Source organism: Haliaeetus leucocephalus, unplaced genomic scaffold, assembly GCF_000737465.1.
Source record: "Haliaeetus leucocephalus isolate CR32 unplaced genomic scaffold, Haliaeetus_leucocephalus-4.0 Scaffold450, whole genome shotgun sequence".
Taxonomy (NCBI): domain Eukaryota; kingdom Metazoa; phylum Chordata; class Aves; order Accipitriformes; family Accipitridae; genus Haliaeetus; species Haliaeetus leucocephalus.
This window is the reverse complement of record NW_010972886.1, coordinates 13649025-13670327: the sequence shown is the minus strand read 5'-3', so window position 1 is coordinate 13670327 and position 21303 is coordinate 13649025. Positions and strand designations below refer to the sequence as shown.

Genomic DNA, 21303 nt, shown 5'->3' with positions numbered 1-21303 from the left:
CCAGTGCAGCAGATTGCAGCCAGCTGAGGAGCTGACCCCACACTTGAGACTGAGTGAAGAAAGTTTGTTTTTGCTTCTTGACCCACATCTGAACTAAACTTAAAAAAAATAATTAAAAAAAGAGTATTGATACACAAATTACAAAGTGCCATGCTACTGCAAGTCAACTGAGAAATGCTTCTGGCTGGACATCCTGCACGTATTGTGATTGTCGTTGAGATGTTACATTGCTACCTGTAACCAATATTTTCACAATGAAACAAAAAAAAAAAAAAAGAAAACAGAAATGTTAAAGTTACTATGCAGATTATTCAGGTATAATCTAATGTAACGGAAAACAATATAAGGGAACCCTTGAAATCTATCCTTAAATGTAGACAATTTTTAAAATTAATTAAAACATGTACATATATAATACTTGATTTGCCTTCTTATTTTGAAATGATGTAATGCTTTTTACTAACTCCGTGATACCTAATGGAATTGGTGCAAAAATACATCGTCTGAATGGATGTTAAATGTAGGATTTATTCTAGCGGTATTTTTGGTACAGATGGTTTGGTGAAGACATGGTGGTAGCTCAGTATTCTGTGATTTGTTGGTTATTTCTAATATTCTAATCTCTCAGCTGTTTCTTTCTTATGTGTTTTGTGGGCAGTGGTGTGTTTCACTCTGGTCCTGTCGAGTTCCCACTGAAACGTTTGGCTTCCCTTGGCTCTGGTGTTACTGCAGCAAGAGTTAGTCCAGACCTTGTGTTAGTTTAGGCTATGGAAAATAACCTTCTTGGTTCTGAACTGATTTGATCTAAATAGGGGCTCATACAGACTGTTCCCTTTCAGCTTAAAACAGGATAATAAGCAAAGAAAAATAGTAATTTCAATGTGGAGAAATGTGAGGGGAGAAACTTAACTGCTTTTTAATGCTGCAGCCTCCTCCAAAATTTAGTTGGTTTTGGGTTTTTTTTTTTATGAAGGTGGACGCAGCAAGAGCCTTTCTTTAGTCCTGTCTTATTCCTGGTCTCATTTCTATGTTACGTTCAGCTTTTTGTTTTCTTGTTTGGATGTAAGAAGCAGAATTACGGTGCTAATGAAGCTTGTGGCTTTGCCCTTTTCTTTTAAAGCTCTGGTGAAAGTGTTCTGGGCGGGCTTTGGGTTGACCAAGTGCCACTGTCTACAATGAGCTGATTATTATAAAAAAAAGAAAAAAAAAAAAAGAAAAGGTTCTTTTAGAGGCAGCCAGAAAAAGCCATAGGTAGCAGGAGAGTAAATAAGAGGATTAAAAGTTCTTCCTTAATAGAGAGGGGCCATAGTTATCAGCTTTGTCCTGCCTCCCTCTTGTCTGCCCTCCAGCCAGACAGGCTCTCCTAGCCAGCTCCCATCAGCCTGGAACATCTGCTCCTGTATTTGACATCCCAAAAAATCAAAGTAAAATAAAAAAGGAAGCAAACGGCTGAACTGCAGATTGCAAAGGAGCCTCTCCATTGTACTTAGTCTTCTGAACAGCACGTTTTGGCAAGGCGGCTGCAGGAATGAGCCATTGGGATAGCACGGTTGTGTGGGTGAGCAGCGGTGGGGCAGGACATGGAGGCAGGATGGGGATGGAAATTGCATCAAACTGGAGACATCCCAGTCAGTAGAGGCCAGTCCTCACCTGGCTGGTTTTCTCCCGGTGAGCTGCAAGTCTTTGGTGTCAATAGGAGCAATTTCTGCTGGTTCAGTTGAGTATAATGAGAGAGATAAAAGACTTGGGACGTTGTCTGTGAAAAATGGGGGAAGAGAAGGACTTTGAGGCTGGAAACAAGGGGAAGGATCCTGTTTTTCCCCTGTGCCATCTGTTTCTCCAGGAGAGCCCATTAGGGCTTTTTTTTCTCCCTCTTTTCACATTCATCTGCACCTGTCCCTCTCCCTCCCCCCCCCTTCTTTTTCCTTGCAAAACTTGAGTTAGTTGTGTGTCAGTTTGGATATCAAAACTTTAAATGGGGGACATAAAAGAGAGCTACTTCCCTTCCACTTGCCTTTAGGAGAAGCTTTACAGAGATAAGGAAGTGCACATCACAGCACTTTTTATAAGTTGTTTTTATTTCCGATCCACCCCACGTTTTTAACCCAAAGAAGGGATGATTGTACTGGGCTTGCATTTCTCAGCTACTTTCCATGACCCCTGGGTGGATCCAGCCTTGCACCGTGGCCATTGCATCGCCAGTGGCAGAAGCAGAGTAGATGCAAAGTATTCCAAAATACACAACCAAGCAAAGTCTTCATGCTCCTTTCCTCTTGGCCTCCTGCATTTACCTCGTGTGATGGCTCCTCACACAAGCCATCAGTGGCAATCCCATCTGCACTATAGTTTCTTATATTCCGCAGAAATTGTACTTATTTTGCAGAGTTGGTTTGGAGGCAGGAAGGGCATTGTCAATAGCTGGCAAGGGGTTGACAGATACTTCTCAAAACTGGAGCAGGAGGTGGGAAACCCACTGCTTGGCACCCCTGCAGCATTTGACGGGCTATGTTTAACCTTTATCCTCCCTTGCAAGCTACAATTCAGGGTTTATATGGAGCTGTTTGAAGGCAACAAAACCTGGGGCTTGGCTTAGCTGCCATAGCGTCGCTCTTAGGAGAGGCAGTGGCTGGTGGATGGAGCTGCTGGCTGAACATATCTCCAGGCTGGTTTTTGGAGCAGCTGGAGTTTGTTGTGCCTTGTTCAAGTAAAGCTGCTGGTGGGTTTTAGCCTCTTGTAGGTCATGTTGTTGGTTCCCCATTTGCAGAAAGTGAGCAAGACCCACCTGGTGTAACAGGGAGATGCTCTCAAACGTCTACATTGATTTGAGATGGAAAAATTCTAATTTATGGTTTACTTTGCAAACTAATTTTGATTCAACCTGCAGTGACCCTGTAAGGGTAGTCATAGCAGAGCCGCCCAAGGAAAACATTTGTCTTCACCGCTTATAGGAAACTGTCCTTGACTGATCCCACTGCTTGAGCATTGGCCAATGCTCTGAGGTGGTGGCATCGGCCATCGGAGGAGAGGACAACCCCCCAAAAGCTGATGCTGCTCCTTTGACCCTATGCCCACATGCCCTAAGAACTTTTGCTGCTTTTCATGATAGAGGTTTCCTTTAGGTAGCACTCAGCATCACCTTCAGGCTCGAAGTGTCTGTAAGCTATCAGGAAGAGGGTTGTATGAATATAATAATTAATTTCTTGGTTTTCTGAATTAAGATAGAAAATAATTTCTTGGACTGAAATGCTTTTCCTCTCTTTTTTTTGGGAAGAAAGGAAATAGAAACAATAATTTCAGCTCAACGACAGTTTGCATTGTGCCCCAAACTGATGTATCTTCTTTAAAGAAAGAGTTAAGATGTTGAAAGAAAACCCTTTGAATCTTTCAATTCTTTCCATCCTTTTGCTAACAATTACTTACTGAATTGACTCTGAATTTTCCATCAATTTAAGCTTTCCAAGCCTATTTTTGAAAAATTATTTCTGAGAGAGGTTAAAAAAGTCGTCCAACTTCCCTCCTGCCCATCAAACTACAGCGAAGTCTTGAGGATGGCAGCACTTTTATTGTGATTTCATTTTATGGTTAGCTTTCATTCACTGATGGCTTATTATGAGCTAGCTGCAAACTTGAACACTTTGCTTTATAGATGTTTATGAACACACTAGTAGAAGGTGGGTAAATATAAGAAACTTATCACCTTACTGAGCTCTATAAGGACCTGTAATAATTAAGCACTTATTAAAGCAGCTGGTAATGACTTACAAAGTACTTATGATTAGAACTTTAATTATAAATTATTGATGTTTTGCCAAGGAGGGGAGTTACATAGCCAGTAAATGCCCTGGCCTCTGCTACTAAATATGACGAGTATTTGTGAATACTTGTAGAACTGGTGACCTCAGAAAAAGCCGTCGTTCCTTAGTGAATGGCAGGAATAAATGCACTGGAGTAACTGGCCGTATGTGGAGCTCAGCCTCAGCCGGTGCAGCAGATGGAGACATCTTCTGGGTGAATGGATGCTCCCAGCATCTGGTATCCAAAAAACTAAAACTAAAGAGTATATTTTTTTGCTGAGATGCCCAACAAGGGCAAGACTGCACAGCCTACAAGGCAATAGTGATGGAGGAAACAGCTTCTGCAGCACGGAGACCACAGGGACCAGGATAAGGGCTCGGGAGCCATCGAGTTGCAGGAGATGAGACCTGGGAAGATCCTACAGAGGTTACCCAAGGAACAAATGTGCAGAGCAGGCAGGGAACACGGCTCAGTCAACTGTGTAGCCCAAGGTAACAGGCCATGGTTATTCCCTGCTTTTTTGCCTGGCTCTGAGTTTATATGAAGTGCTGTGGGTGAAACAGCTAAAAAGTTAAGCATTTCTTTTTTTTTTTTTTGAGTGATGGCTACTGCTTTTTGAAACATTTACTGATGTTAGCAACCAAAAGTAATATAAAACCTCATTTATAAGACTTGAAGATGCTTAAGAGAGCAAATAATATTATAGATTCATTAGCTGACTGATGCTCCTGGGGAGCCTGGGAGGTATGGTTTCAGTAGGCATGAGAGCTGAATGGTTATGAGCCAAAAATTAAGGATGCATACGGAAAAAAACAGGGATTATTTAAGGGACAGGGAAAGGAAGGCGGAAATGTTTCAACAGGTATGGTCTTTCTGGAGTACTTCATATGCAGAGCTGTATGGGTGTGCTAATCATGTCTCAAGATTTTCTGTACTATATGACTGACCGCAACAGCATGTCTGGGTGTTTCTTTCAAGTGCCAGCTCTGCTGATGTGTGTTGAGCCATGAGAGCTTTTTTTCTGTGTGTAGAGAAGTTGTGTATTTTTCTAACGTGTGTGTGGGACTCTCAGAATGGCTGAATCATGGTATCTTGGGTTGAAATGGATATTTCTCCAATATTTCTCTAACTACATCATCTGCTTCAGCCTGACAAACCACACTGGTGATTCTGCCACGGCGAAGTTTCTTTTTGTGCAAGCAGAAGAGGGGAGGCTGGTGCAAGACAAAGGGGTGCTCCGGGCCTGATCAGGACTGGCCTCTTTGGGGGTGGGAACGTCCCAGGGAGAAACAAAGTAAGTCTCCCACGTCAAGTTTTTTGTAAAGGCTGATGGTACAGATTTGAATGATTATTTCCCTCTGTTATTTTTCCCCTCACTTAGGGTTATTTTTGGTGTTGTATTTAGCTCATAGGCTGCCTGGTTTTGCCACACCCCATTGCACTACAAACCCTAAGCCTTCGCACTTCCTTCCATACGGCAAATTAGATTTTTTTTTTTTTTTTTCCCCCCCACTCATGGGGGCTCTTTTGCCTCTTCCAACCTGCTGGTCCTTGGTTTTTAAGTCTGATGTGCTTGGGACAACTGTTACATTGGTTTGTTTTGTTTTTTCTTTTAGGTTTTTTTTTGGGTGGAGGCACAGCAGAATCTCAAGCTTCTTATTCTTACTCGTGTCGTGTAGTTCATCATAATTGTTTATGCAGTGATTGTGCCATTAGCTAGGAGAAAAACTGACACTGAGATGTTCTTTTTTTGAGGTCTTACTCCTACCTTCTTAATTTGGAAAATTATAGCTGGACAGCAGCACTTCGCTCTTCAAATATCTTAAACTAAAAAATACAATCAAAAAGTACAGAACAACCTATTTTATTGCACCCGTACACCGCTGACTACTGACTGTCCCCTTCCCGTGGCTGGTGGGTAGGCACAGGTTTGATTTTGGATCCAGTGGCTTTCCTAACCCCAAGCCCTCATGGTACTGGTGCTCAGCCTGTGACCTTCACTGAGGCTGGGGCTTCCCGGCAACTCCCCACCCAGGGGTCAGGATGCGGCTGTGACGAGCAGCAAGGGACCAGGGAGGAGCAGCTGCCTTTCAACGCAGACACGGCCACTGACAACACTTTAAAATCACTAGGGGCAGCTCTATAAATCACTATATATACTTACATATATACACACACACACGTGCGTGCGTGTGTGTATATATATAGCAGACATATATACAGGGACCCTCCTTTTTTCTTGTTATTTGCTTGGTCCAGTACTGTGGGACAGAGTCAAATTTAGACAATAGAAACAAGGCATGGGGAAAAAAAACCCACACTGGAAATGAAAGCATTTATTAATTAATTTATTTAATTTGCATGTGCATTTGTCTCACCAGCAGTTGGTGTTCACAAAAAACCCCTTTGAAACTGACAAAACTTTCAGTAAACTTGATGAATACTGTTTAAAGTATCTAATGATAAGAAAGTTGCAGAAAATTCTTCACTTGTACAGCCTAAAAGGTGCTGAATATTGAAGAAACCCCCCCCCAGCAACCCCAACCCCTTTTTTATTCAAAGATGGTTAAAAAAGTTTACTTTTGTGGCTAGTATTACAGTTTTGCCTGTATGTCATTGCCTTTACTGGTGCAGCCTGTTTTCCTGAGTTGTTAAGACTACAAAATAGAAAGATCTTAGAACGCTGTGGGTGCTGCGCGCTCTGCCAGGTTTCTGCGGGTGGGTACCGGGAGCGTGTTTGCGGCGGGGCAGCAGGAGCCAAACACATTTTCTTTAGTGTCTTCTTAAAATGTGCAAACAGGGTTAAGAAGAGAAAGCAGCGGGGAGTAAGACACACAGATGTAAGAACATTTATTCAATGTTTGAGTTCATATTTATCTTCTCTATTCTTTTTTTTTAATTGTTTCTCTCCCTTCAAATACTCTTTAACTTTTTAAGGGCAATACTAAAGGAGCTTCTTTACTATTGGCAACTTTTTTGTCCTGGAGGAAGGACAGGCTCCTGCCAGGTTTAGTTTGGTTATAATTTACTACAATAAATAACAATTCATTTATTCACTATGAAATTCCATAATAAGAAAGAAACTAACTGTGTTTTCACAAAATTGGCTTTGTGTTTCTTAATGATATTAATGAGGTCAGTAAGAAAAAAAAAACCCTTGAAGAACATGGCTTTCATATTATACATAATTAAAAAGAACTAGTCATTAATAAATAAAATTCATTTATCATTGAAATAATTATGAAGCACTTCTAAAAATTTTAAAGGCAAATCTATTTAGGCCTACAGTTAACATGCAAAGTCATCCAACAAATAACACAAAATTGTACCGTAGTAGTCAACTGTTGCATCAACATTCAAAAAGGTCTAGACAGCAGCACGACTTCTTCTATATGGCAAACATCTCATAACGCATCACAACGCTCTGTTGGAGCTCTGGAGGATACCCGCTGGGCGGGCGGACAGTCACCTGCCGTCCCTCTCCACTTCCAGAGCATGACAGAAATAACGGAGATACTTGTGATAACAAAACTGGCCTTGCAGTGGCATAAAACGAAGGGACCGCCACGGCATGAGAAGATGACCCTTGAGCAAAGGTACGCTGGATGCGTTAGCTCCCACCACTGGAGAAACGGGGAGGGAGACCCTGATGACCGCTAACATTCAGCAGCAGCTCTGATTGCCACCGCGTCACCGGTAGCGCTGAGAGGGCAAGCGCCCAAAGCCAGACTGCCAGTGCTCCCACAAGTGTCAGTTATTGTTGGCTCTTTGGGCTGCCGTGATGTCGGGATGAGCGCTCTCCTCACCCTGATGGAAAATCTGCAAAACCTTCTAACTTCCTAAAGGTGGTTTTGTTTTGGTTTTTTTTTTTTCTGTTTTCAAAAGGGTTAAAAAAGTAGGAAACTTTATCTTCTCAAATTCTTGCTAAGTTACACTTAATACTTAACTAACACAACAGTTACATGACAAAGTACTGCAAGTTATCAAAATGTACTGTACAGAAAATTACAAATTCATTGCAAAATACATTGCGCTGCTATGACTGAGATAAAAAGTGCTTTTTTGTCAGAAAAGTGTTCTTCTGAAATAGAAGTGCTGTAGCCTGCAATAAAATTCTGGTGTTTCACTCTGGTTGTGCTATCCTGTACTAATTATCTTTCCAACCCTGTTTGCATTTGGCACCTTCTGCCTGGATGGCCAAGAAGACAACAGCACTGGGGAGCGATGGTCCATGGCAGAGCATGGCCACCCAGCTGGTGGCCAGGATCGCTCCCCAGTCCCTCGCAGCCCCAGAGAGCACCTCCTTGGATTTTTTACACACCACATTATTTCCGTGGGGCTGGTTTTCCTCTGCAAGGTTTCACTCGTCCCTGCCCACGGTTTCCACACAACCGCTGGGATTCTTGCGCAGCCGTTATCCAGACTCTGCACCGACCTCCTCCCGAAAAGTTGTCAGCTTCAGCGATGCCTGTGCTGCCTCATGAGGGGTACGATGCAAGAAGGGGGCCCAGACAGTTTGAGAAACGGGTGTCTCAACAGTTCCTGTGCTGTGGCTCTCTGCGAGGGCTCCCGCACCAGCATTGAGTCCAAGAAGCCCCGGAGGACCGAGGAGACCTGAAACACCACACTGGTGTTAGGGACGGACAAAAAGACACCCATTTCCAGCCTACGCTGGGTCTGTGCACACTGCTTTTCTTGGGAAGACAAGGGACACACTGAGCTGTCCTACAACAACAGATGTACTGAGCTGAAGGGCCATGTGTCTTCTATGTGCCATTAATGTTGAAAGTATTTGGTTATATCAGTGGGGTGCAGAATGGCACACACTGCATAGCTTTGCATGTGGTGGGTGAGAAAAGCAATAACATACGCTGAGAGCTCAGGTCTGACTTCTAGAAGCACACCCAAAATGGGAGGTACCCAAAGGCTTTGGCACTGGGCATGGATGGACCAACCCATCAGCAGCAGGTCTGACGTGCTGACTTGCTCTGGTCCTTGGGCAGGGTGGGAAGGGCAGGGAGCACAAGGCTCCGCGCAGCTCCCTTTGCTGTCACTAGCTGCAAAAGCAAAACTGGGGCTGGGCACTAAAAAGCCTATGGTTTGCTGATGGGTTTGGCCTCGCATCCACCCCACACGTGTCCTGTGTAGGACCCGCTGCTCAAGGTGGTACCTTAAAGATGCAATTTATCCTTTGAGCATGGAAATGTGTGGCTATGGTTTTATTAAATGTTTGTAGGTGCAAGACCCCCATCACCTATTGGAAGTCTGACCTTGTGCATGTCCTTCACCCGGGGTGGTAAGTTATCCCGGATTCGGCGCATGGCCTGCAGTGGTGGCTCATTGAAGTACGGAGGTTCGCCGTCTATCATCTCTATCACCATGATGCCCAGGGACCAGATATCCACCTGTAACACACAAACCATTCATAAACACCATTGGTAGTGCAGAGAGGGGACTACCAGACTCAACAGCTGGGTTCGTGTGAACCTCTGAGTTGGCTCGAGCTGTTGTACCTGCCGTCTGCACCCAGCCTAAGCCAACGGTCTGGTGAGCCATCACCATAAATCTTTCTTTTTTAACCAGCCGACAACAATTTTTTCTTCTGAGCAGTAAATGCATTGAAGAAATAAATTAGAAACAACTTACAAACCCAGGTCTTCAGCTGGTTTAGGTGATGCCCACTGGAAGCAGTGCTAAGGCACGCTCGTTTGAGAGGCCAGCTGCACCCTACTGTGCTGCATTTCAGCTGCACTGACTTGCACCCTCTGAGTATTTACCCCAGGTTGGCTCCGCAATGCTGCAGAAAGGTGCAGCTAGTGGGACAGCAGGGTACAATTCAGCTGCTGTGAAATCAGTCACTCTGTTTTCCCTGAAACTTAAAGACTGTAGGAATGGCATTTGAGGCCCCAAGGCAAATGCAAGTCCTTACTACACCCAGGCCCATTTCCAGCGAGCACAGATAACCCATTATATAATCCCTTTGGAAAGTGATTCAGCTCCAGCTTAAAAAAAACCAACAGCACAAAACACTTTTTTTTTTTTTTTTTTTGGTCCTGGCCTGCTGCAGAGCTGCTCCAGAATCCCCATCTTCTGATGACTGTAATTCCTGTCATTTGCCAGCCCAAATACAGCCAAGGCCAGTTCATACTGCTTGTGTTCTTTTGCCAACACTATCCTTCAGCTTAAATCTTTTTTTTTTTATCCTTCTGGTGGGGGAACCTAATGTAGCCATAAGTTCAGCCACTTCTTTATAATCCCTTCAGTGCTATTAATGGGCTAATAATAGCTGATGTTATTACCCCTGAAACATCTTCTACAATGCCAGACGTCCTGGGTGAATGTTGGTGCTTGCAGGGTGCCCTCCCCCTCAGGCGGGAGCTCTCCCTGCCTGCGCCAGATCGGTCCCTGCTGCGTGATGTGAAGATGCAGCATCTGCCATCTCAGGCCTTGGCTGGTGTGTGTGTGTGTCTGTCTGTCTGTGTATAAATATATCCATATCTATCTATATTTATCTTGCAGGTTTGGTCTCTGCAGCTGTTACTATAGGCACTATCAAGCAGAAGACAACTCCCCTTACCACATCATAGAGGAGAAAATGCAGCCGTGTCTCTGGCTGGGGAGGCGTGAGTCACTGTCACGGCTGTGCGCGGGAGAGGGGACTGCTCTTCCCAGGCTGGCAGTGCCAAAGTAAGTGCTGTGACTCAGAGCTTCCTAACAGAGAGAGTACGGCACTGCAGAGCTGCTGGGTCCCCACCTTTCTGGGCTCATCTGAAGGGCTCTAATAAAAATGTGTGAATTGCCTTTTTCAGACCATTTGGTAGTGCTGAAAATAGCTCCCACAGATACACTTTTTTCCCCTCCCTCTCAACTAATGAGAGCAATGACTGCAAGGAATGAGCCAATGTGGAGACAAATGCTATAACAGAGGGTGGCAATCCAACCCACCCAGCTGGCTCCTGTGTTTGGGACTCTGGAGGAAAGGGATCTCAGGCTTTAGCTGGATGAAAGCAGAGTGGATCTCTGCCTGCAGGTCTGTGTAAATATTGATGGGACCTGGCTGTGCAGTACGGGCTGCTGGTTTGGCACAGGCAGGTGTACACACCTGTAACTGCAGCTCCAGCCTGCAGGCTTGATATTAAAGATCATCAAAGAGTCTTTCATGATGTGAAAATGATGCCCGTTTCCTTTAATACAGCACCCTAAGCTAAAATATGTAAAAGCATTACACTGTTTAGTGCGCTAAATGGAGTTGTTATTTAACCACGATGTCATCTTGGAGAAATACTTTAAAACAAGGCACGAAGTAGCACTCTGGGGCAGACTTAATTGCTGTTATTTAGCATATCTGCACAAATGCATTAGAACTGCATGGTTCTGACAGGGCTCGGTGGGGCCGACCAAGGCACCGGGCAGAGGGAAAACGGCTGTGCTGGGTCTGCGTGGGCTGTACTCACCTCTGTGCCATAGGGCAGGCGGGATATCACCTCCGGCGCCATCCAATACGGCGTCCCAACTAGCGACTTCCTCCTGGGGACCTCCTTTGACACCTGGGCGCAGAACCCAAAGTCAGACAATTTTATCTGAAATGTAGAGAGAAAGAAAAAGCCCCTTTTGAATAACAAGGCAAATTCCTCTGAGACACACATCTCCAGCTACAGCTGGGGGGACAGGGACAGAGCTGCAGCGTTTGCCTGGGACAGGACAGCAGCAGAGTTTTGGAAGTGTGGCTGGAGCCAGCAATACAGCCTGGAGAACGCGCGGCTCATTAAAATGAAGGCAAGTGAAAGAAATAGGAGAGCGTGGGAATGGTGCTCGTTACTAACATCGCCTGTCATAGCTCATTGCCTCTCCACAGCAAAAGGATGCAGAGGTGATAAATGGCTTATAATATTTAAAAAAATAGAAGGAAAGCAAAAAATTCTGAAGTAACAGTGTTTTATAATGAATCTATTATTGCAAAAATAGAAACCCCATGTTTGTAGTCTATGTATGTATACTGATATTCAGTAATATACATATTTTGTGATACACACCACTCCTTTGTATCAGGCATACAATCTGTGAGTTTGCCGGAAAACAGATAAACAAGTGGCATTCACCCCATTTTCTTTTATCAGTCACAGAGAGCATGATCTAACTGTCACAGAAAGCAATAGCCCTGCGAATGATTTTTCAAGACCAGGACTACACACTGTGGACTATCATTAAAGAAACTGTCAGTTTTATGTAGTAGGGGAGCTAGTTTGGGGAAGGCAGGGAAGGCTACAAGACTTTTCCAAAATGGTTTTAGAGATAAGGGGACCTGCTCCCTTTGCTTGGTAACTCAGGAATTAAAGACGGTACTGTCCTTGAGTAGCTGTGGCAGTGACCTGAACTAGAAATAATGGGATACACAAGCACTCCGGAGAGCAGCTCTTGCTGCATCATGTGCCTGCTCATGCTTTTATGCCAGTTTTTTTTTTTTTTTTTTAGAAAAAAAATTACGGAAAATTATCGCTTCCCCCCCCATTGCTGTACAATGCCAAGGTGAAAATTCCTCCAACCCCCAACCAAAACAAGATGGTCTGAGTGTCAGTGGCATCACCCCCTTCCAGAAACAGCTTGTTCCATAAGGCTAAAGGCTTTTTTTTTTTCCCCCAAGTATTTATTTGGAGGCCTAGAAGCTCTCATAAGGGTTCTCCTGGACATTAGCCTAACCTCCATCACCCCCAGCTATACACTGCACAGTGCAACAGTGACCCATGTCCAAGGTTCGTAAGCCATGTATCCGATCACGTACTCGGCGCCTGGGGATACAAAGCGAGCCCAGACAACCCCAGAACAACTAAAGTGGGAAGTTGCATAAATCCCTGCATTGTGTAGACCAGCATTTTATTATCAGCACTGATTTGTTTTCTTTTGGATTCAGTACAGACATTACTTTTTTTTAAATTAAGGGTATTATTTTTAACAGAATTACAAAATGATTGTTGGTATTTCTAAAACAGAGCCAATAATAGCCAAGTTCTCTGTGCTAAATGTATTTTTTACTTTACATGATGAGGAATGGAAGAAATAATGCGTATTTTGGAAGCAGAGCCCAATCTTCTTTTGTAGGAGTACAAGAGTTTTTGCATATCTATTGCTCACTCGAGTATAAAAAAGAAGACGACGATTTTCTAAAAAAAGATAATTGCACAACACAGCCATGAAGAAATCTGCAATGCAGATAATAAGTACTGGAGTAATGAGTATAATGAGGCACTGTATGCAGATCCTGAGAGCAGATCAGATGCTATTTCAGCAACATGGATTGAAATCACAACTGGAAAACTCCTACACACATGGAATTTTCTTCCCCTGACAGGATTAACAGGAGCAGCCTGTGACCACTGCAGGAAGAAAATCCCCCTCCCTTTGCGAAGTGGGAATCAAATTATAATGGTAAACCTTTGATTAGATAATCAGACCAGGCCTGGGAAGCCAAGAGTTTTACCTTCTGAAGGAGATCTAGATTTGGTTCCAGACTGACTGGGTGCTCTTGGGCTCAGACCAACCCACTAAGTCTTGCTTTAGACAGGTGTGTAATGCCAGTGGAGCAACCCTTAAAGCCCTGCTTATGGGACTCACTGGCCATGAATGCATTAGTTTCTACTCAAATTATCCCAATGGGGCCACAAGGTGAGATGTGAAGTAGTGCCTAACTCAAGCAGAAATTAGGGGTTTCTATTTAAGAGTGATTTGCTTCCCTCCACCTAAGCCTTTGGGTGCCTCAAGATTAATGGCTGTGTATGCCCAGAAATACCACTGCCCAAACCCACCTTTCTCCTTGTAAGGAAATAATTTTTTGGGGACCAAGCACTGCTGAATAGTGGCTTTTTGCACGCAAACTTCATTTTGCTGACTGAGCAGGTCATGTGCAGCATTTTGTTGCCCTCTCTCCCTACTCATTAACGACACAAAGAACGACCAATTCACTGACAGCAGCAGCCTATCCAAGTAAATGGAAGTGTGGGACAGGTATTATCAAGCATCTTGTAAGTGCACCTATGGTAAAAGCTACTCTTGCCATCAAGGGAGTGTTTCAGCAGTAATGCGGAATATTTCCTATTCACAGGGATTGATGTGAGCCTCCTAACTGGCTTGGGAAAACAGAGCAAATGTATAGAAGCTTGCTAACTAAAGGATAACTAAATGTAGTAAAAAGAAAATACTTTTGAGAGGCATCAGAGTAGGAGTGGTGCAGCGTAAAAGAAGGTCTCCCGCCACCTAACCATCACCCATGTGGCACAGTTTCTTCTGCCACTGCCTTTTGATGGCTCTGATTCCCAAGGCTTCTGCATGCAGTGCTGATGTCAATCACCGGCCAGGCCAGGTCTGTGTTTTTCTGATTCAGCTCTCTAACAAGTTATTCACAGGTCATATCCCTTGCCTTCACGTGCCTGGCTTGTATTTTTTTAAGTTAGTGTCACTTCGAACATGCACAGCTATTTTCATGCCAGCCTCAAGAGATGGCAGGGGAAATGTTGGGCGCTCACCCTCCCATCGCTTGTGAGAAGGATGGAGTCGCTTTTGATGTCGCGGTGGATGACGCCTTGGTTGTGCAGGTAGGACAGAGCTCTCAGGACAGACAAGCAGACGGTCGCGATCTGCTCCTCGTTCATCCTGAAACAGCAAGGCGGAAAAACGAGCTGAGCTTTAATGAAGACAGCAGGAAAGGGGAGCTGGAGCGAAGAGGCCCAAGTCTCCCTTCATGCCAGTATACAGACAGCCAGGAGATCTTTTAGGCAACATCTCTGTGGGCCAACTCTCTGGTCCTATTTCTGTCAAAAAAGGGGAGATGAGGGGTGAAGAACAACACTGCAACGAGGCCTGGTTACCTAAGTCTCTCTGCAGCACTAATGAAGCAGAGTGTACTGTGTGATGTAGCCTGTTACAGTGAGCCTGCTTCCCTCTGGGAAATAACGGAAATGCCTTATTTACAGTAAATTCACTGCTTGCCAAGGAGGGTATATCACTACTGGGATGGAAACAGGCATGGAATAAATACGAGAAAAAACACTCTTAATTGTGCAGACAAAACATCAGGCCCTGGGTGTAGCTCTTCGAGAGCACTTCTTTGCTTTTATGCCTTCTAAAAAAATATTCAGCGTATTTCAGTAAAAAATAAATAGGAAGAGTCCTCATTTCTGTGCATGTGTGCAAAACCCCATTCTGGAAGAAGCCATCTGCCACAGTGCGATGGCAACGGCTGGGATGGGTCGTGCGCCCCGGTACCACTGCCCCATCGCCGGATGTCCCCAGCATCTCTGCTACGTGAGCAGAAAAATACCCATGAAGATTTCTGCTTTAACTTTGTGTGCCATTTGCAGTATTTTAGCAAAATATTTGAGGGAAGGTCATGCAATGTAAAAAAACCCCAGAAGATTAAGGAAAGACTATTTTGAGTAAAAAAATAGATGACAGCTCTTAAGAAGTGGCATCCTGGGAACATCTGTTTGCCGTTAAACTCCTGTCAGAAATATCTAAGATAGAGCTTTAATATTTTGGGGAGCAGTATTTAACAAATGACTTGCAATATTGTGATTTATTTCAGCACATCAGATAAGGCAACACTAAAAAATAATATACCTGTGTTACAGCTCTGCTTTTGATAGGATCTAAGAGCATCATTAAACTATGAGAGAAGACAAATTTTCTAATTTACTATTCCTTGCTTTTCTTCTTGCTCACCTAAATACTCTCCCACTGGTTTGGGGTGGAAATTTTTATTTTTTTATTCAAGAGGAAGAAATTAAATAAAGAATTCCTCTTTCCTGTCTCATTTTATCCTGCTTATCAGGAAAAGATGAGTGAAGAGCAGATGTAAAGAGGGCTATAACATCTAATGTCACCACTCAGAAGAGGAAGAGCGGTTCCATACACTACAGCTTTTGTGCTGGCAAATCGCCTTCTTTAAAGGTACAATATTAACTGAAATATGGGAACAAGCTCTACCGTAAGCACAAATATTCTGATATAAAACCACTTTTCCCATTATGTTTTAGGCTTGGTTTGCAGTTAACATTTCTGACAGCGTGGTTACATGGGTTATGAGTATGGAGAGAAATCACCCTTAGAAGACATAGTTATGATGGCAAAAACAACAATACAGATCACCAAACAGGGAAAAGAAGATTTTTTTTGCCATTTTAGGAAGTAAAGGCTAAAAGTCGTGTTGCTGCTAAATTACCTCCTAAAGCACTAGCAAATCCCCATCTACCAGCAAGGCCTTTCAGATATTTCTTTCCCTTCTATTTAAAAAATGCTGGTACTGACAGGAATTCATCTGCAGTGGCTTATTGATGCTGGTGAAGTGAGCACGCTACAGTATAAGTAAGTGTGTGTGTGTGTGTGCATGTATATGTGTGTGTATATATATACACACACACACACACACATGCATATAAAGCTATACGCATACATAGATATATTCACATATATATATTTCCCATGTATGTATATTGTATGTATTTTTATGTTTGTATATATGTATTTTGTATGTATATATGAATATACAGCAATAAATATATATATAAAAATACATATATAGAGCCAGGAGGTACCCAGCTTCCCTCAGCAGGAGGTGAGGTCTGGAGGCATCCATGAAGGAAAGCCACGGCATCTCCGTCCTGCCCAGCTTATGCTGTGGGCTTTACGCTGCTGGTCCCCAACCCACCTTGTGTGAGTCACTATATCTGTCAAAGCGCCGCCCTCTAGAAACTCCATCACAACCCACAGCTCATCGCCAACAAGGTAACTGTTGTACATGTCAACCACGTTTTCATGATGGTAATCTCTCATGATTACAACCTGTGAGGAAGGAAAAGACGATATGTGAATTGCTATAAGCATTATCTGACACTTGTTTTGACCTTCTTTTTCACTGTACTTTTCTCTTTGTGCTTAGTAAAGGTTTCGCTATGAATCACATCCTCCCTAATCCTTATGCCAACGCATAAACAAAATCAATATATTTACATAAAAGTAACAGTCATCATAAATGCATTAGGAAGAAGGAAGAATCTTTAGTTGTAAAATTATAAGTAAGTGGTAGATAATTGGTTTTCTTTCAGACTGCAGGAACAGGACTGTTTATTTCATTGCTTTTTTATTGCCAGTTGCTTTCAGTATGACAGAGTTTTGTTTTTTTCTTACCTGATCAATCTCTCAACCCATCAAAGTCTTCTTCATCATGCATCAAATGGTACTTTGCACAGAATTTTAACAGAATGCTGGTAATATAGGGGATATTCATAAGACAACTCAAATCCCACATCTAAAAGGGACTGTACAGAATTGGGACCACAGTAACAGCAGCCCAGCCAAGGCAACCGCGACCACATGGTACTGAGGGATGTCAGAAAGGCAATCAGGAGAGAAAACAACAGCCAGGGAAGGCTTCATTATAGATGGAGGAATTTCAGCGCTGCTGAAAAGAAATTTTCAGATGACACGAGTGACTGGAGCGTGTCAGGGAAGCAGCTTGGTCCTGCACAGCATGTAGGACCCGCTTCAAGATGTTACCATTCAAGAGATGCTTGGTTAGAGCTACCACAACACAATTCAGTGCTGTCTTCCAGCAGCGGCAAAACAAAGCCAAAAGACCCAGTACAGTCATGGACTGTGCAAAGCAGAACTGTGTGAAGTTTTTTAAAAACTAGGATTTTAATTAAAAAAATGTTAACTGTCATGTGCTGAGGAAGATCCTCTTATAGTTAAAAATACAGGAAACAAATGATAGAAGCAAACCGTTTGTTCTCACTATAGGTTTCCCTTGGGACCTGCAATTTTTGGCGTTGATCAGCATATTTACAAGGGATCTCAAAAAGGGAGCGGAGAACATGCAGCGCTAGGGAGAATAAGAAGAAAAAAAGGAGAAACTCTCTGAGTTGCAGAAGGAACTTGCAGCACCGAACAACTGGGTGGAAAAATGGCAAATGAGAACCAGTGTTCTTAAATTTAAAATAATGTACATGGGGAAAGCAATATTCCATAAGTAGTTGTGGGCTCTAAACTGGCCACAACCACTCAGGAAAGGAGATGTGGGAATCAACACAATGGTTCCATGAAAAAGGGACTGCCAGCTCTTTGCTAGGTAACCATCAAGAAAGCAAAGGGACTGCTAATGGTTAGGAGAGAGAGGAAGGAGGAAACAAAAAGTCCATGCATGTCAGAATACGGTGCACATGCTTCTTGAATAGTCCGGCTAGTTTGGATCCTCCATCTCGGAAGAATAAACTATACAAGAAAGTGGTCAGAAAAAGGGAACCAGGCTACGCCTGTGCACCTGATCCGCTGCACGGAGCAGCCGATAGATTTCTTAGCTTTTTACTCTGACTTTCCACTGCATTACAGGTTTAAAGCCAGGAGGAGCCGTAGCTCATTTGAAACCGGTCTGGTTACACAATATTTACACAGCATAGATGTGCGTGGGACTCACCACCTCTTTTAGAAAGATACTAATTTGGCTCTTGAGGTTGCCATTTGACCCACGTCTCCCGTTGAACCTACCGCCTGCAAAACCCGTCGCACCACCCAAAACAACGTACCTCATTAAAGAGCAGCTCCCTTCTCTGCTGTTTCCTGAGATCCATTTTCTTCACAGCGACTTGCTTTCCTGTGTGCTTCTCAGTGGCGATGCAGACAATCCCTGTGGAGCCCTCCCCGATCTTGATGAAGCTGTCCAAGTACTCCCGGGGGTCGCCGGGGCTGACCACAAGCTGCAGGGCAGCTCTGAACTGTTCATGGGACACCCTGGAGGGCTGCTGGTCTGAGGAGGATCCCCAGCTGGGTGGAGGATAAGCACTTGACGTGATACTTGGGGAGCTGGGGTAGGAGGCAGTGGAAATATAGGGAGAGCTGGGCTGGAGAGACGGCTGGTGATAGTGGGACGCTTTGTGGTAGACCAGAGGGTACTGGTAGCTGCTGCTTGAATAGCTGACTTTGCTCTGACTTTGAGGTAGCTTTACTGGGCCCCTGGGGTAGGTGTCTGATCCAGAGAGCGGTGGGCTAACGACCAGCTGTGCTCGATCATAATCCACCTGCAACACAAAAGCAGACGAGTGAACGCGGGTGAACAGACAGCTTTCTTGCTGTCCATCCACTTGGCTCGTTTTTGGCACCCCTGGAGATCCTCAGCAAGGTGCCGGCATAGCGTGTTCCCACATGCACCCGTTCTTCTCAACATGACACTGCTGCCCTGTATCTGAAAAGAGATTTTTAGACCATTGGGCTACTGTGCTGTCATCAGCACTAAAATGAGGCCAGGAAAAACCATGAGATCTTTTATGGACCTCAGGTCCATTTTTCTGTCCAGGCACCTGTTTGTAGATACAATAAACTTTGTTTAATGAAAGCGTATGCTCCAAAAAGTGTATTTGCTCTGTATTTGCAGTGCCCTGCAGGCTCTCTGGGCCGTTTCCTCTAAGAATTCATCGCTTTCACAACCAGCACCCCTTTGCCAAATTCCAATTTGTGTCTTTCCTTTCAAATACCAGTTCCTGGGTTTTGACTCTCAGCCCTTAGTCTTTTCTTATGCTTTTCTCCAGCAATTCAGGGATGACCCAACCTCTTCTTGTGGAGGTGGTGGTACCCTGAAATCCCTGCCATCTCCTGCCTTGCCCTGCTACCGGCTGCTGTTTGACTGACTGCCTACATGAGTATGATGAGGAGCCTAATTCAATTTACCATTTCTTAAATAATTTTCCAGAGCGAGTGACACACTACTTAACTGCAGTGTCACGAAACCGCTAATTTTCATCTGAAATCAGAGACAATCGCAAAGGAAATTATCTCGATAGGAGGCCTTGCTCATTTGCAGGTTCCTTCTTTCTTATTGTTTTCCAAGCTTTTCTAAGCTTCTTATGCTGAAAGCAAATTAATACTTCACATTCACAAACATAATAGTTTGCTTCTATCGAAACTAAAAAACGGATGTAAGGCAAAAAACCCCACCCTCCCCCAAAATACTTTTTTTCCCCTGGAAAAAAGCAGCTCCCCATTTACGATACAACATATGTGACTCCTGACAACGTGTGGAGCATCTTGGGGCAGGGGGGTGGTTTGACACAGGCTCATGATGTAGCACAATTACAAATAATTATGGCAATGAGTTCATTTAATCAATCAATTTCGGTGGCGGTGCACAGGGGTGGACAGAGCAGCAAACTACACAGCTCACAGTTGCTACTATTACTGCTGGCTGCTGGCCAGGAGTCCCTGATCCATGTTAGTTAAATGCACATTAATCTGAATTTGGCAGTGTAATCAAGGACCCAACTGAACTGTGAAATTGAATTCTGCGGTGGAACATCATTTGACCGTTTTATGCTAAGACTGCAAAAAAAAAAAAGAAAAAAAAAAAATCTGCCGCAGCATCAATTTATCTCTGTAGGCTGCTGCACAGTGAGGAGGAGTTTCTAGCTGGAGTCGCCTCGGTGTGGGGAGAAAAGCCTCCGAGTGCAATATTATATCAACGCTCTCCTACCTCATGTGTGAGCCGGGCGTGCCTGCCTTTTCATTCTGCGTGAGGTTTAGCAGAGAAGAGGGAATGCCTCTCCAGAGGGGCTGCTCAGAGATTTCCCTTGGAAACGTGAAGCTGGAGTCTGCCTCCGTCTGCGACTCGCACGCTGACAGCTACCAGCCATATGGAGCATCCAGTGAGCATGTAACAGTGTTGTACAGCCACCTCCTAGGATGCTGGTTTTGTTTAAGCAAAACATCCGCGTGATTACAGCCATAATTTCACTTCCTTTGTCAGGCAGGGATAGGTAGACATAAAATAGAAGGGGGTCAGAGACACCATGAATTTTGTGAAGGACATTACATCTACCAAACTAATTAACACGGAAAAGTGCTCAGATGGTTTGGTGGAGGGAGGGGAACTCAATCTAGCCCTGCCCTATGTATCTGTGTACGTAGGGACACATATATTATTGCTTTGGCTGTAAATACACCATTTTCTTTTAACTATTGAGTTGGGGAAAGCCTTGTCTAGAAATTCAAGCTGGATAAATCCACACTGATGAATTACTTGAGGCTTCACCCATGCCTGATATTTCTGAGCATGTCCTAAGCTTAACACACTGGCAAAAGTAAATTCCGCAGTGCAATTTTAAAATGAAAATTCAGGGGTTCGGTGTGCTTGCTAAGAATTATTGAAAGCTTTTTGAGGTTAGCATTGCAGTACAATGTAAACCCATTCACGTCCCGAATCCCATGAAATCTTACAAAAAATCAGGAGCTATAATGAGTAAATCAGCTGAACCTCTCCTCTGAGGCGGTGTCCTGACACAGTGCTTCACATCACAGCAAAATCGAACACACTTTATTCCGCTAATAATTCTACTTCTGCGACCGAATGCAGTTACCTACTGAAAGGAAATTCTTTAAATACTACAAAGGAAAGAAGAAACCAGTAGTGTGGTCATTCAAGATCAGGTCAAAGGAGCAGCTGAAGCTCTGACATGACATCCATCACGGCGCTGC

At 43.9% G+C, this 21303-nt stretch overlaps 1 protein-coding gene across 1 annotated transcript in view; it reads right to left on the bottom strand.

Annotated features, from left to right (window-relative positions):
* Window positions 1-8253: 8253 nt before the first annotated feature.
* PAK7 (p21 protein (Cdc42/Rac)-activated kinase 7) overlaps window positions 8254-21303 on the bottom strand; it is a 43233-nt gene continuing 30183 nt past the window's right edge. Inside the window, exons 4-9 of the mRNA XM_010574811.1 lie at window positions 18366-18857; window positions 16493-16626; window positions 14313-14439; window positions 11250-11375; window positions 9066-9200; window positions 8254-8409 (exon numbers count right to left, since the gene is read on the bottom strand). Coding sequence (XP_010573113.1) covers window positions 8254-8409; window positions 9066-9200; window positions 11250-11375; window positions 14313-14439; window positions 16493-16626; window positions 18366-18857 — 1170 coding nt within the window. The remainder of the gene's footprint in view (window positions 8410-9065; window positions 9201-11249; window positions 11376-14312; window positions 14440-16492; window positions 16627-18365; window positions 18858-21303) is intronic.